Source organism: Chenopodium album, chromosome 7, assembly GCF_948465745.1.
Source record: "Chenopodium album chromosome 7, dcCheAlbu1.1, whole genome shotgun sequence".
Lineage (NCBI taxonomy): Eukaryota > Viridiplantae > Streptophyta > Magnoliopsida > Caryophyllales > Amaranthaceae > Chenopodium > Chenopodium album.
Window position 1 is genome coordinate 73313993 of NC_137840.1, and position 15050 is coordinate 73329042.

The 15050-nt window shown below is 36.0% G+C and overlaps 3 protein-coding genes across 3 annotated transcripts; all 3 read right to left on the reverse strand.

The window, feature by feature from the left end:
* Positions 1-746: 746 nt before the first annotated feature.
* LOC145638479 (uncharacterized) lies at positions 747-4606 on the reverse strand. Its single transcript, XM_081689446.1, has 6 exons — positions 4488-4606; positions 4315-4383; positions 2057-2308; positions 1894-1980; positions 1666-1799; positions 747-1176 (listed from the first exon to the last, which is right to left on the reverse strand). Exons 2-6 carry the CDS (start codon positions 4381-4383, stop codon positions 1074-1076), a joined length of 645 nt encoding a protein of 214 aa, XP_081545572.1. The 5' UTR covers positions 4488-4606; the 3' UTR covers positions 747-1073.
* A 685-nt stretch (positions 4607-5291) lies between these two features.
* LOC145638480 (putative protein S-acyltransferase 14) lies at positions 5292-9087 on the reverse strand. Its single transcript, XM_081689447.1, has 7 exons — positions 8549-9087; positions 7925-8144; positions 7741-7832; positions 7021-7144; positions 6820-6905; positions 6186-6251; positions 5292-5757 (listed from the first exon to the last, which is right to left on the reverse strand). The coding sequence occupies exons 1-7, from the start codon at positions 8756-8758 to the stop codon at positions 5632-5634; spliced, it is 924 nt and encodes a 307-aa protein (XP_081545573.1). The 5' UTR covers positions 8759-9087; the 3' UTR covers positions 5292-5631.
* Positions 9088-11329: 2242 nt separating this feature from the next.
* On the reverse strand, positions 11330-12868 carry LOC145640650 (uncharacterized). Its single transcript, XM_081691892.1, has one exon. It carries the CDS (start codon positions 12866-12868, stop codon positions 11330-11332), a length of 1539 nt encoding a protein of 512 aa, XP_081548018.1.
* Between the last annotated feature and the right edge of the window lie 2182 nt (positions 12869-15050).

Genomic DNA, 15050 nt, shown 5'->3' on the forward strand with positions numbered 1-15050 from the left:
AAAAAGAACCGCAATAATACTAACCTACACCAAGACAGGTGCACAATATTGCACATAGGCATAAGTTGTCCTATATGAAAGACATATTGTGCTGAAACATCAAGGAAACTGTTAGCACATCAAGGTGGTTCAATGAGCAACTATGTAATGTGTTATATGTTGCACTGTAGTAATCTCATATATAAGGGTGGTTCAAGTGTTCAACACTAAATTAGCTTTAAAAAATTTTATGCTAAAATGTGCAGTTAAATATAAGAATAATAATACCTGTATGATAGCTTAACAAATAGCTAGCTATACATTAAATTTGGGTTTACAGGTAAGTATCTCTAGAGGATGAAAGACAGAACTATGGCCCAAAAACAAGCAGCAGCAAGGCCAGCAACTAAAATGCCGTAAAGTATTTTACACAAAAGAACATTCATGTAAGTAAATAACCGAAAAAAGTTCAGTTCTTCGTCATTGGCTCCCCCTTTCTGAGAAGGATTCATGTTATAGGAATCAAATCTGCACCTGAACCTTCACTTCTGCATCTGCACTTGAACCTTTTACTTCAGCTTAAGTAAAGCAGCTTTGAGTCTTGATTCATTTCCGGTCCTCAAGTTGAGTTGGCAGGTGCCATAGTAGTATAGTAACAATAGTACCAATATGACAGCTGTGGTCATTAGCCGAGATACATGTAATGTACTGTAATGCAATTATTTAACTTCCAAGTAAATTAACACAGTATGAAATCAAGAGGCAGCAAAAGATTTTATTACTCCGGCAGCTTAATAAACGCCATACAGCAAAATATTGTCAACATCCGATGATCAGATTCACTAACCACATTGATAAACCTCAATATGACATTGCACTCTTTATACACCAGAGATTACGCAGAACAAACTGACATAAATAAAGTGGTTTTGGGATATGTTCACAAAACTGATCTGGTACTGCCATTCTAAAGATGCCACAGAAAAATTACCATTGATTTCACATACAAAGAGTTTGCAATCTTTGTGAAGAACCCTGGTTTTCCCTAGGTGGCAAATCATATGATCTCAATACAATTGAAAAAAAGTCCGCCCTTATTTCTTTAGAGGGTTCATCTTTTCCCTAAGGTAGTATAACTTGGCTCTCCTCACTTTCTTCTTATCCAGCACTTTAATCTCCTTTATGTTAGGTGAGTACCTGTTGCCATCAAATCACAGGTCATTAAAAAGATGAATAATAATCTCACATCTATAAGTCACTATAATACTTGTATACTCTTATCTCAATTACCAAAGAGGAACAATGTAGCGATGTATGAAAGGAAAATTCAATGGGGAAAATGTGGTTTTAGGGAGAGCCAGAAAAGGGAAGGAAACACACACACAAGAAAAGTGGTGGTTGGACCATTCATTGTGGATGTAATCCATCCCGTGTAGATTTTTTTTAGTCCATTTCGTGTATTGGCGTGTTTGGCCTAATCTTACTGGCCTTGGATGGACTATTCTCAGCTCGTAATAGGACCCAGCCTGATGTCTCAGGCTAATGAATGGAAAGACTTTATATTGGTATTGCCCAGCTATAGTGTAATAGTCTATAACTTGATGCTTTATAAAGTAAAATTAACACATAAAGTTTGTGGGATGAAACAGATTTCATTTTGCAAGGAAGTATTCCAAAGTTACATACATTGGAAGAAGACTCTCGACCCCAACTCCAGCAACTAATCTTCGTATTCTAAAGGTTGAGTTTAATCCTGCATTCCGTCTTGCTATAACAATGCCTTTTATTGTAGTAATACGCCGTTTGTTCTCAGGAACTTCCTGTTTCCACACACCAAAGCAAAACATGTTATTGAGAGTTCCCATCCCAACATGTTAGCAAGATCAATAGTTGCCTCCAGCAAATTTTACATACCAATTTGAGCTGGATAATATACCCTGGCTTAATATCAGGAATTTCTCTCTGTCCCCTTACCTCTTCAACTGCTTCTTTATCCAGAATCTGTTGACAGAATGTTGTAAGGAACAAGTAAACACAACTTCCTCGTAAAAGACATATGCAGTGAAAGCATGCATACCTGCATAATGTGCCTAGCTGTTTTGTCAAGCCTCTTGAATTTTATGCGAGTAGGCACATCAGTTTCAGCAGGTGTAGTATCCTGTGTAATTGATGCTGCAGGAGTGCCAGCAATAGAAAAGCTCCGGTGAAGAAAACCCTGAGAAAAAACAGCCTCATGAAAAGCACCAAACTTTGCACTTCCACTGAAGCAAGCTAACGAAGGTGCAATGTATCCATGTCTTGAAGCACATTCATGACCAAGTTTCCCTCCCTGTGACAATTCAAATATAACCAACCCATTAAAACTTTAAACAAATCCAAAATAGAAAAAGACACGTTGTAATTAATTACCCTTCTCTTTTTCCTTTTTATTGAGAAGCTAAGCAAAGAATTAGTGCTACAGTTAGCTACATATATTACGGTCAGAATATTCAACCTTGAAATGTACTCCGTATCATTATATTAAGCAAAATTAAGGAATGAGAAACAGACATGCGCTAAAATTGGACATAGAGAAGGAGATGTGGGGTAGTTAAGCACCATAGAGTATTCAAACTGTTCACAATGGAAGTCTTAGAGAGAAGAAAGTAATTAACCTAAGACAATCGAAGCAACAACGTCACATAGCAGTGACTTACCATGCCAATTTCTCACATCCAGCCTCCATTGAAAGGAACAGAGTTATTATTAGAAAAATGAAGTTTCACTCAAGAAAAGAGAGAGAGAGAGAGAGAAATCAAGGCCATGCTCGGAGGATATAAATTATAGGGCATATGAATGAATCTGGGCACTAAAAAAAGACATAGAACTATAGAAGTGATCATAATGGTTGTTAATACTAAGTGTGGAAGTGTGGAACCTGGTCGGTAGTCATCTACTAACCTCGCCTATTACCCTCATTTGTGAGTAAATTGTTTTCTTCAAGAGGGTTGAGGAGCCTATTACCCCTTATCAGGAAATAATATTAGTATATTACATTATTACTCTACCTAAATAATTTACACAACAGTTGACTAATTGAATCCCCCAACCCAAGAATTGTCAAACTGTAAAAAGGATAATCTTTCAACAACTTCAGCTGCACCAGGCATAACATAACCTTGGAAGGCAGGGTTCAGCACCTATTCATTCATAACTTAGTAACTTCCCAGCTCCTATACCAGAAAATAAGTAGCCTGTACTCCATTAACAACCCCTTTGACTAAGAAAACTCCACTAGGTAGAACATAAGGCTTCCGTCAAAGTCTGAGTTGTCAGGCTTTCCTCTTCTTTCCCCAACAAGGAGAAATATGACTGTTATATAGGATTCCCTCCCATTCCACAACTCCCATTGCATCAAATGATTAGGAAGATCAGTTAGAATAGTTGCATGTAGCTTTTGAAGATTGTTAGGGTACTAAAATGGACATATCCATTTTAGCCTAAAAGTACTTCGGCCCACATAAGCTCAATGAGCAAGAAAGGCCTTATAAGACCACAAAGTGTCAAGTACACCACAAGGGCCAAAGATTTCCTACATACATAGTTAACTATATATACCCCTTTTAAGGGTGTGTTGGTTACCTTTTTTTTCTTTTTTTTTTTTTTTTGACGAGAAGGGGTGTGTTGGTTTAATGTAAAATGTTTCATGAAAAATGATTTCCCATTTTTCTTTTGTTTGGTTTCTGAAGGGATGGAGAACAATTTCCCGATTATGAAAAATTACACTCCCAGTGGTGAAAAACATTTTCTTTTACAAAAAAAGGAAAACCCGTTTTCCTCCTTCCTCCTTACCTCCTTTTAATTTTCCTCTTATCCATCCTCACCTTTCGATTACTATTTCCAATTCAATTTCTCCCTAACTTTTTTTTTTGTAAGAAACCAAGCAAAGGAAATCTAATTGGCAATTGTGGTTTTCCATGAAAACTCATTTTTCATGGTAGATGTTTTACAACAAACCAAATGTGGCTTAAATACTCTCAAATTATTCATTGTTTAGAAACTAACTTGGGCGTCAGTAGGGGTTCATCTTGCAGTTTCGTAGTCGATCCTCCAAAACAGCCACAATTTTAACATAATCAATGCAATACTAGCTAGAGCAATTGAATCAAGAAAATAAAACCAATACATTCCAAAATTACTAAAATGGATAAATTGAATTAAATTCAGGCAACATGCTCTACAATTCATAAATTAGGGCTTACGCACAAAATTAAAAAAGTACTCTAAATCGATAAAATCATGCTATTCAGTAAAATAAACAAGCGGAAGTGAAGAAAAAAAAAAAAAAGCAGTTACCAAAATGGAGGAGAGAGAATCCGAGGTTACTCTGCATTGTGATCGAACTGTCCTAATTAGGGATTGCATCTGAAATATGTTATTTCGACTATAAAATAGATCAAATGATTGATAAAAATGGGGGAAAATTGAAGAGCTACATTAATGGTGAATAAAGTTCAGTGTGTTGGTACCTTAGTGAAGTAGACGAGTAATTAAGAGGTTCAGACGGACGAAATTACCCCAGTCCGCCACGGCCACCAAGCCAAGGTTGTTCCACTTTAATCCGTAGTATGATAAACAGCGGTGAACCAGTAAATAAATCAATAAAAATGTTTTAAATGGACACTTTTCAGATGAATTTTTTTAAAGTAAAATCATACTCGTAATAAAATCATGATAATAATAATAAATTTAAAAAATTAATATTTATAGAAATGCATTGAGACATTTTTAAATTACATAATTGTTAAAAAAAAAAAAAAAAAAAAAAAATTGAGAGTACTAACATGATGAGTATGTTTAATCTAAGGTATGATGTAGACGGTATATAAGGAATTTTAACAAAAAGTAGCATAATTGTGGAGTTTTGATTTATTTATTTTTTAAAAGTTTCTTGGAAATAACTCAATAAATTCAAGTTCCTAAAGTCAATGTGAGTCGATTTTTGCATAGTAATTTTAAGTTAAGCAAACATATCAAGTACAGTACTCTAATCTATTTATTAAAATCGGTAAGGAGAATGGTCCTATCGAACCGGAACCTCTCACAAAAATAGGAAGAAACATCTGGTATAAACTAAGGAGTATTAAACATAATTCTAGCAACTTGGCAAGCATCCATTTAAAAAAAAAAAACCATTTCAATTTTTTTTTTTTAATTTTAAATAAAAAATTGGTTGGGGGGGGGGGGGGGGTATTAGCCAATAGCCATGGCATTTAAATAAAATGAATGCAATTTTTTCTTTTTCTCAACTTTTGGCTTGCCACAATATAAACATCAGAAATTCCTGTATTACAAATCCCCTACACCCCCCCATTATAAATCAGACTGTTAGAACTTAAAACATACATGTAAGAGGCACCCCCCCCAAAGCTCTATAATCTACATTTTCCTGCTCCCTCTGAACATCGAATTTCCCCCTCTTCTCTATTCATAATGTTTCTTCCCTTGATAGCTTTTACATTGCAGAAGCGTGTACGAGCTGACAGAAAGACCAGAGCCCAATTAATCCCCCACTTGCTTGATCAAAGACAAAGGGAAGAAATTCTATGAGAGCTCAGAATCTTTAGTTGTGAGGGATACTTCTGAAAGCCAGAGATATAGAACCAACACGTCTTAAAACTCTTGTGCGTCAAGGTCAGGCTTTGATGGATAATCTAGACCCTGAAGTTCCGGCATCCTTCGTAGATCTTCATCTGCATATGCGGGGATAAGCCAATACTTCTTGTCCATTCCAAATACCTGTTAAGAATCAGACGTTTACTCAAAATGCTGCAAAAGCTTAAAATTCCTGATATAGTAGCAGAAGTTAACATGAAGCATTTACTGACATGAAACCTATATTGACCTCATTGGGCCCATTCTTTTGTGTAAATGTAGGTTATACGCATAGTATTGCTTTCTCCCTCCCTACCCCCCCCCCCCCCCCCAAAAAAATAAATAAATAAATAAATAAAAACACGGAGTAATCTGTTAGTTGAATTAGTCAGGAAAGACATGCACAATGACAATACAGGAGGCGATTAGATTGGCAAGGTAATTCTGTATATGCTCAAGCTGTCAAGCATAATATAATGAAAGAAAATCTAGAATACATTGCAATACTTGCATATTCACAGTTTTGAAACTCACTGTAAAATCATTTCAGACACACAAACAAACATACTAACCTGCTGGAAATTTTTCTTCTTTCCGAGGTCATGACGCCACTTTGGGCTTGTCTTCTTTTCATATGCCTGATCAGATAACAAAGGTAGATGCTGGTAAATAAAATTCCTTTTCAGAATAATCATTAAAGTCATAGCTAACATTGTAGTGAACCACACCAGAGTTGCGGAGGATTTTACATTTAACAACATAGTGTATCCGTCACTACTCTTTTCTTCTACTAAATAGAGTTTTCTCCATTTTTCTTCCCTTATTTATGAGGGGGTAGAGAAATAATGCATCACACATTCACACCATTGAACACTCAGATACAATACAACACAAGGCAAATCAAATTAATCAAAAACAGTTCACTGCCAATAAAAGTCAGAATCTGCCCCTTAAAACCCAATTTCAATAGGAACCATGGGTTGACAGCATGTTCATCCCCTGAAAATTCAATACTGAGTTACTGACAATCCAGGTAAAGTAGAGACCCAGAAAGCTTAAAATAAAGTGAGCAAAAGCCTTATGGTGAAACTTTTCCCAGGCCACCAAAAACCAACAACATAGAACAACCTCACGGTGCGAATGTACTAGAAGCAAAAAACTGTAAAGATCTCGGAGTACAACCAAAAGAATTACAAAATAGTTTACCTCAATAGTAGTGGTATTAGCAGAAACCAAAGATATATGCATGATGAGAAATCCCATAACACTCAATGCGAATGCCAAATTCAAGACTGCAACAACCACAAAAAAGGCCAACTATAAGGTTCTATGCCATGTGAGGATATAGTATTAACAGAGAAAGAATAAACAACAAGGTTCAAAACTAATTAGCTAATCAACCATTACCAAATGCAAGGAATGTTGTCGCAAGACTGCTTGGTGTTCCAGGTATCTCTCCATCACTAAAGAATGCAATAAATTGTGGCAACAGTGAAATTGTTACCAGAGTGGTCTCTAAAAACGTGTAGAACTGCATTGCAACAACAAACAAGCAAATATTAACTATATATATAAATTAATTAAGATCCTGCCCTCAATTAAAGATACACAGAGCATCATGTAACCAGATAACAATTGGTATCCAAACAAATACACCCTCAGACATTCTTACCCTTGTTCGATGCATTCATCAAGAAACCCTCTAAACTTGCACTTTAAAAAATTTGACCCCTTCACAATTTCCACATTAAAAATCTTTGATAATTAATTCCATATTGTTAGCCTTTTAGGAACATATCTACTATTCTATACAACCGCAGATAATGAGAACCATCCAACATTGAAGCTTATGATTTTTAGATAGCAAAAAAAAACAAAATCTCATGCTACCAAGAGGAAAATGATTTTGGCACACCTCTATATGAGAGCACTGTTTTCTATATTCTTCTCACATAGGGGTGTGCCAAAATCAACTTCCCTACAAAGAAATAAACAACAATGACACCTCCCAAGCAGCAACAGTGTAAACAAAAACCTCGACAACGGATCTAATGCATGTAAAGATGTAATGATGCAATACTAACTGAAGAAAGTGGAGCCAGGTAAGGGTCATAAATGGAAACATACCAGGAATAGAAGGAAATATTTATAATTTAGTGCTCCAACACAATTTACAACCCATACACAATGATGATCCATTTTTAGTACACACCTCCCACCTGGAATAAAATTAAGCAGCATGTCAAGATTATAACAAACTGACAGGGGTCCATGAAAGAAATAACATGAACACAAAAGCAACGACACTCACAAACAGAACAATGATGGCAGCGAGGAGGTTTCAGCTGGTTGCACTTTCGACAAACTCGAACTTTTGTATTAGATTGATCAGTTTGCACTCCACTAAAGTCGGACGCAGTCAATGGATCATTCTCACCTCTCTCCTCATCTATGGCAGGCCTCCAATTTGCGGGTACACACCCCGGATCAGTAAAAACAACAGAAAAGTAACTCCACAACAACATGCCTAGCTGCAAGTGGAAATCGAATTGTACCTTTATTTAGCAATGTTTGACAAATCCTAGATTCTTATAGCTAAGGCATTCAAAATTTCTATTCAAAATCACAAAAATAAAAAGAAATTCACCATAACTAACACAATTCATGGTACCCACAAATTAATTCAGCAAAATTACAGAACTAATCAGCTGATATAAAGTCAAAACCCCAAATTTCAACCTTACTAAATCAATCAAAAAAGTGGAAGCTAGTTTTTCTCAATTAATGCAAGAAATCACTCAAACCCATCAAATTTAAACATCAATAGCACCCAAAGTAATCAAATTTTACGCAAAATTAAGAAAATTTAAAAGGGTCAAATCTGAAAAAACCAAAAATATTAAAGATAAACTTCAAAAAATCAAAATTAACTCACCAAACCATGGAATGGTAACAAAACTGCAAACGAAGTAAGAGTATCAAGACCACCATCGAATAAAGCAGGGCCATAAGTGGTCAAAACGACGGCGTAATATGTTACACCCACAACCCCTAAAACGAGCAAGATCATGATCGAACCTAAACCCCTTAAAGCAGTACAAAATCTGAATACATTCCACGCCATTACTGTTCCAGATCTGTACATCACTCACAAAGAGAGATAGGAGAGAGAAAATTGGTGGAAAAAATCAATGAATTTTGATAAATTAATCAAATTCTTCTCTTTTTTTCTGGGGTTTTTTTTGTTTTATTTCTTCGAAATTTTCTTCTTCTTTCCCCAGTTTTTTGAGCTTCTTAAACTGGACTTTAATGGCGGAATAAATTTTAACAGGGGTTTTACACAAGAGAAGAGAGAAAAAGAGAAGGAGGCGCGTGGAAGAAAAGCGCCGAGATTGGGTTGGGGGAAGGTGGGGAGTTTGAAGAAGAAATTTGTGTTTTTTAGGGGTTAGCTTGATAAATGGGTTATCGACACTATTAAATTGAGAAGGTGATTTATCAAAAGACAATATACAATCAAATTAAATTAAATCAAATAAAGTGAAGATTGGGTTTAGCATGGTCTTTTGAAAATTTAAATTCTTAATTTTTTAGTTTTATTTTTTTGGTTGATCTTAATTTAGAATTTTTCAAGGTAATCACAACTTTAGGACCCATGATGAAGTATTGTCACATTGACTAGAAATTTGGTTGTCAATTTTGAAAAATAAAAATGTAGTAAGATTGAAAATACTACCTCCGGTTCGATTTACTCGCAACAAATTCCTTTTTGGGGTGGTTCAATTTACTCGCAACAAAAAAAAAAATCCTTTTTTGGTAAGTTTTTGGGTGTAAATTTACATATTTGCCCTTACTTATTTACTAACCTATTATATTAACACTCCTAATCTGTTTTACTTAGTTTACTTATTTTATTAATTAATCTAACTACTCCCACCAAATTTACCCCCTTCTCCTTTAAATTGCTTCATCTCCCAACCACCTTCATTGAATCTGCATTCAATACTGGAAAATGGTTGGGAGAAATAAATTCTGGAAAATTTTTCCAGAAATGAAGCCCCCCCTCTCAAACCCTAACTGTTTAAATTCTCTCTCTCTCGTCGTTTCTTATTTCTCTCTCCTCTTCGCCTTCTCTTTCTCCTCCAAAAGCGTACTTCTTCCTCCTTTCTCTCTCATCATCCTCTGTATTTTCACACCGATTCACCCCATTTCACTCTTCAAATGTCTTCCTCTCAACCAAAAATCATTGATCTCGAAAGCCATGAGTCCCTATCTTCTAGATCTACTCGAACTCCAAAAAAATCTGAGCGAACCATGTACATACCTCGTCGTGGTTCTGGGGTGATGAAGCCGCTCCGTCGTGCTTCTGTAATTGCAAGGAGGAAGATTCACGGTGCGAAGCTTGCTGAATAAATTTCAAGCGACGAGGATGACAAGCCCATTAAGGTTTCTGGGTCTAAAAGGGCGGTTCCGCCACCTCACAGCGCAGATCTGGAGGTAGTGTCCACCAAAGACGGTGGATCTGCTGCTGTGGTGGCTGTTCCAACTGCTTCACCACCACCAGACGCTAAATCGGAGACGAGGTCTTCGTTGTTCCAGGAGCTCACTGCCGGAGAAGTTCTCCAGCCACCCACTTCCCATCCCATAATGGGTGGGAGTGCTTCTGGGTCTGGCGCTGGTAGGAAGCGCTTGAGGGGCTCACCTCCTGGGGGCCAGGAGCCTGATGATGTACTGGAGGCTTACCTCCAGATCTACTACCCCCAATAGTCCCTTCCCCCATACTAATTGGGCAGCGTAATTTTTAAAACTCTAATCTTCTTCTTCAGTTCCAATTTATGCTATATTATGGTATTCATGAGTCCCCTGTTGGTTGTTATGCCTAGTCTGATATTGTTTGTTGGTTGGCTTTGATTTGATGTGTTTCCTTTTATTATTGAATATGTTGTTGGTGAATCAGTTGTTGGTTGTTTGGGTTTGGATTAAAATTGATGAGCCCCCTGTTTTTTTTTTTTGGAATTGAGATGTTGGTTGGAGTATGAAATGCATATGTTGGTGGTGTATCAGTTGTTGGTTGTTTGGGTTTGAATTGTTTTTTTATTAAGGATTTATCTTTATCCGTGATATGTTTGGATATCTTATTGTTGTATGAGTTGTTGGTTGTTTGGATATGAATTGTTGTTTTGGATTAAAATTGATGAGTCCCCTTTTTTTTTTTTTTTTTGAGAAGTTGGTTGTGTGCTTCAGTAACTATGGTTGGAGTATGAATTGGGCTGTGTATGATTTTGTTCCTTGAGTCCCCCGTGTATGATGCATTGAGTCCCCTCTCCCAACTGATTGCATCAAATTGAATCCCATCCAAATGATGAAGGGACTCATCTGATAGCTATTTGAGTCACATGGCTGCTCTAGATACCTCTGATTGAGGTATCTATTGAGGTACCATAACTCATTGATGCCTTGAAAGAAAACTTACCCATTCTGATGGATTGTAGAGAGTTTATAAAGTTTTTTTTACCATTCATGTTCACAAAAAATGCCATGTTTACATCACAGTTGCTTACATTGAATGCATTACTGCCTAAGACTAATACCTTTGACAATTTGACAAAAGACACCTAACCAATAAGAAACAAAATAAAAATGACATGTTTATCTATGAATTGGTTATGTGTGGCAGTCAATGCCTTAAGCTAAACAAAATAAAGAGTTCCTTTCCCCTTCAATCTGCATCAACTTCCATATGCCCTTCATCTTCACCATTAACTGGGATAGTGATTGAGTCTAGATATGTGACAACCTCTGCAATTAGTCCCTTGTCCACCTCTAACAGATCTGGTAGTATACCTTGCCTGTCTAGACTTCTTTTTTTCATGTGTGGTGTGATGTAATTGTTGCCCCCTCTCCTTTTAAGTACTTCAACCATGCATGATTGCAGTGTTAGCCAACTGTACTTGTTCAATTCTGGTTCAAACTGTTGAAATGCAATGTCCACTTCCTTAATAAGGTCATCCACGTTCTGTGGAAATGATTGATACTGAATTGACTGAATCACATTGAAGAGTCCCAAGTCTAGAACATTCATGTCTGGTGATTGAGCTGGCTGAAAAACAAACTGAATGTTAAATCCATATGCTTGTGTGGCTTCTTGAAATTCTGCATCTTGTGGTACTTGATGAGGTATTGCATTGTCCCACTGTATTGTGATGTTCTTTGGTAGCTGTGAGGGCCACTGCTCATGTAAGGTTGGAATTACATGGTTCAGTAGCATGTCCCTGATTGCTTCTTTGTTTATGCTCTGGACTGCCTTAGCCTCTATTGTCCCCTTATCTCTGTTTTTGCTCTTTTTTTTTGCTGCCTCATACTTCACAAAAGGAAATAAACCATACTTTCCATCATGTAGTAGCTGTTTGTTTTCATCATACAAGGGTTTGCCAATCATGCCCATAAACATGGCTTTCACCTTAAACCTTCTAGATTGTTGTGCTCTGTATGGATTTTCTTCTGTTGGAAGTAGATAGAAAGTTCTTGTTTCAGGGTTTATAAAAAACCATTTCTCATCTATGTGTATCCTTTGTTGCATGTCAACAAAGGTTGGGTTCCCTAGTGATGGAATTGGATGAATATGACTAAGTACCCACTTCAGCCTTGCTATTTTGTGATTGTCAGTCAGTGCAGGTTTGTTTGTGCTTGTGTGTGTTCTTAATCTACCCCTTTGCCTTAACCTTTGCAAAGCAGCCTTAGAGATATGCAAAGCTGCAGCATACCCTCTCTCAGTTTGTCTCTTATACAGAGGGACAGAAGTTAGGAATTCATCAGTGTATTCTGTTAGTTTTCTACCAACAGTGCCTAATTTTTTTGTCCTCACATCTAATGCATGACCCTCAAGTATGTGTTGCTTAATTACCTGAAACCACCTTGTAGTTATTGATCTATGCACATGATGTTTCCTAGCCAATTTGGATAGAAATCCTCTTGGCACTGAGTCCCCCTCCATGTTAAGCATGATCTCAACTACAAGTTGGCGTTTCTCTTGCACTGTCATTTCCCTGCTTTGTCTGCCATACACTTGACCTTCACCATTTGCTTCAGCATCATCATCACCTTCATACCCAGCTTCTTCTTGTGAGTTATTGATGTTGTCTTCAGATTGAGATATTTCATGATCTTCTTTTGAAAAATGATGAAATGATTCCCATGTTTGCTCCTCATAATACAGTTGATGTTCATAAAAAAAGAGTTCTTCAAAGAACTCTGCCATGAGTCCCTTTTTTTTTTTTTTTTTTTTTTTTTTTTTTTTTTTTTTTTTTTTTTTTCCAGGTAGTATGAAGGTGATGAAATGGAGCCCAGAACTTTTTGGATGGTCTTGCATGGAGCCTGGAATGAATGAACTCAGTTGCTGCTTTTGCCTTAATTTTAGCACTGTGTATTTAGGCTAACTATGAACTAATTGTAGTGATGATGTAATTTGTAGGTTATATGTTTTGTAAACAATATTAATCACCCCTTGAACCCCCCCAACCCCCTCTCTAATCTCCCCTACAACTTGGTAACAGTATTTGAATTTTTGGGGATGTCCTCTATTTATGAGGGGGACATGCTTTAAAATGGTTGAAATGTGATGGTTTGGGGTTATTTGCCTTAAAATTTGAATTTCATGTGAAAAAAAGAGAGGGAACATATTTAAATTTTTTTTGGAGAACTCCCTCCTCATTTTGGCAGAAAAATAAGGAGGGAAATACCCCTCCCACTTGCACAGCAGAGTCCCACGTGACTCAGCCAGCAAAAAAGGGAGGGAAATTCCCACTTATTCCCCTTTATTAATCTTAGGGGCCACATGCTTTCCCCTTACTTTATTCCCTTAATTACTACCTCAACACATGCTTTAAGTCCCCTAAAAATTTTGCCTAGGTTTGCGTAAGTGTGTCCTTTGTTGCGAGTAAATCGAACCAGAAGTAGTATTTTTTTATTTTTTTATTTTTATTATTATTATTATTTGTGAAATATATACTACATGTTAAATACGGAGTATACCATATGAAATAATTAATTTATTTCATTCAATATATTATAAACGTAGTATTTTAATGTTAAATTTGAATATTGTTGTAGATGTAACTTTTTATTAATGAATTGATTTTGTTATTAAAAAAATAAAATAAAAAATGCAACGCGCTAGTTAATTTTTTTTGTAGATGATGTAACTTTTCGGTTGGGTGTTTTGTAGAAAGGGGTAAGAACTAAGGGTATGTTCTCTCCAGCTTAGTTTCAGTTTAGTTCCGCTCCAATCAGTTCAGTTCAGTTCGGTTCAGTTTCTAATTTCCTTCTCTCATAAACAATTCATTTCAGCTCAGTTCAGTTCAGCTCCAATCATTTCATTTCTGTTGTTTTCAGTAAATCACAATAGGCCTTAATAATCTTCATCTTCAAGAATTTGCAGTTAGGAGTGAGGATTCCACTTTGTGATGACCACAAACTTATAAGGTGATCCTAAAGGTCAAATTCCCAACTAATTATATCAAGCTTTGTTTAATTGGCAGGTCTTCCTTACACTTATGGCGTCCTAAAGGCCTGTTCACATTTATTGAACTGAATTGAACTGAAATGATTGGAGCTGAACTGAACTAAACTGAACTGAGATGAAATGAATATTCTATGAGAGAGGGAAATTAGGAGCTGAACTGAAATTAAGTAAATGTGAACATGCCCTAAGTTTCTTAGACCATAATTATATACTTGTGTACAATAATACACTCCATGGTTTTATGGTATTACGTTACGAATCATTACATCTAGCACCTTGTAATTGTAATTAAAAATCTATGATTTATTAAATAGTACACCATCCATAATTCCATACTAGTGTATCATTTAGTTTTTGGAGGAGGCTATGAAAAGTATTCTAATATCAAATGTACCTTATAGTTGGGCTATACTTGTACCTTCTGTAATGCAGGTCGTATACAAGTATTTCTCATAACTAGCTAGCTAAATTCCATATTACAATGTCATAAGTATTAGGTAAAATTTTATCTACGATGACGTCAATAAATTTTAGTACTAACATCATAATTATAATTATTTAACCAATAGATAGAAAGGAAGTTTTATATGATTTGCACAATCTCATTTATTATTACATGCTTTCATAATTTCTACATCATCGACATATTTTGCTTAGATCATTAGTCTATCTTTAAAGGCTAATAGGCAATATATGTTCCATCTAGAAGAAAGAAACCTGAACAAGTGTACAAAAATTCAACCCCAAATTTCCAAAATGTCATGCTTTAAAACAATTCCTTAAAAATTAAGTCTAATTAACTTATACGTAGTAGGTGTTAGGAAAAGTCCTTTCAATGCTCAAGTCAAGTCAATGATATCAATTACGAGTTCATGAATCTATCTAAACCCATATATAGGAGAGCTAGTAAAATACTTCG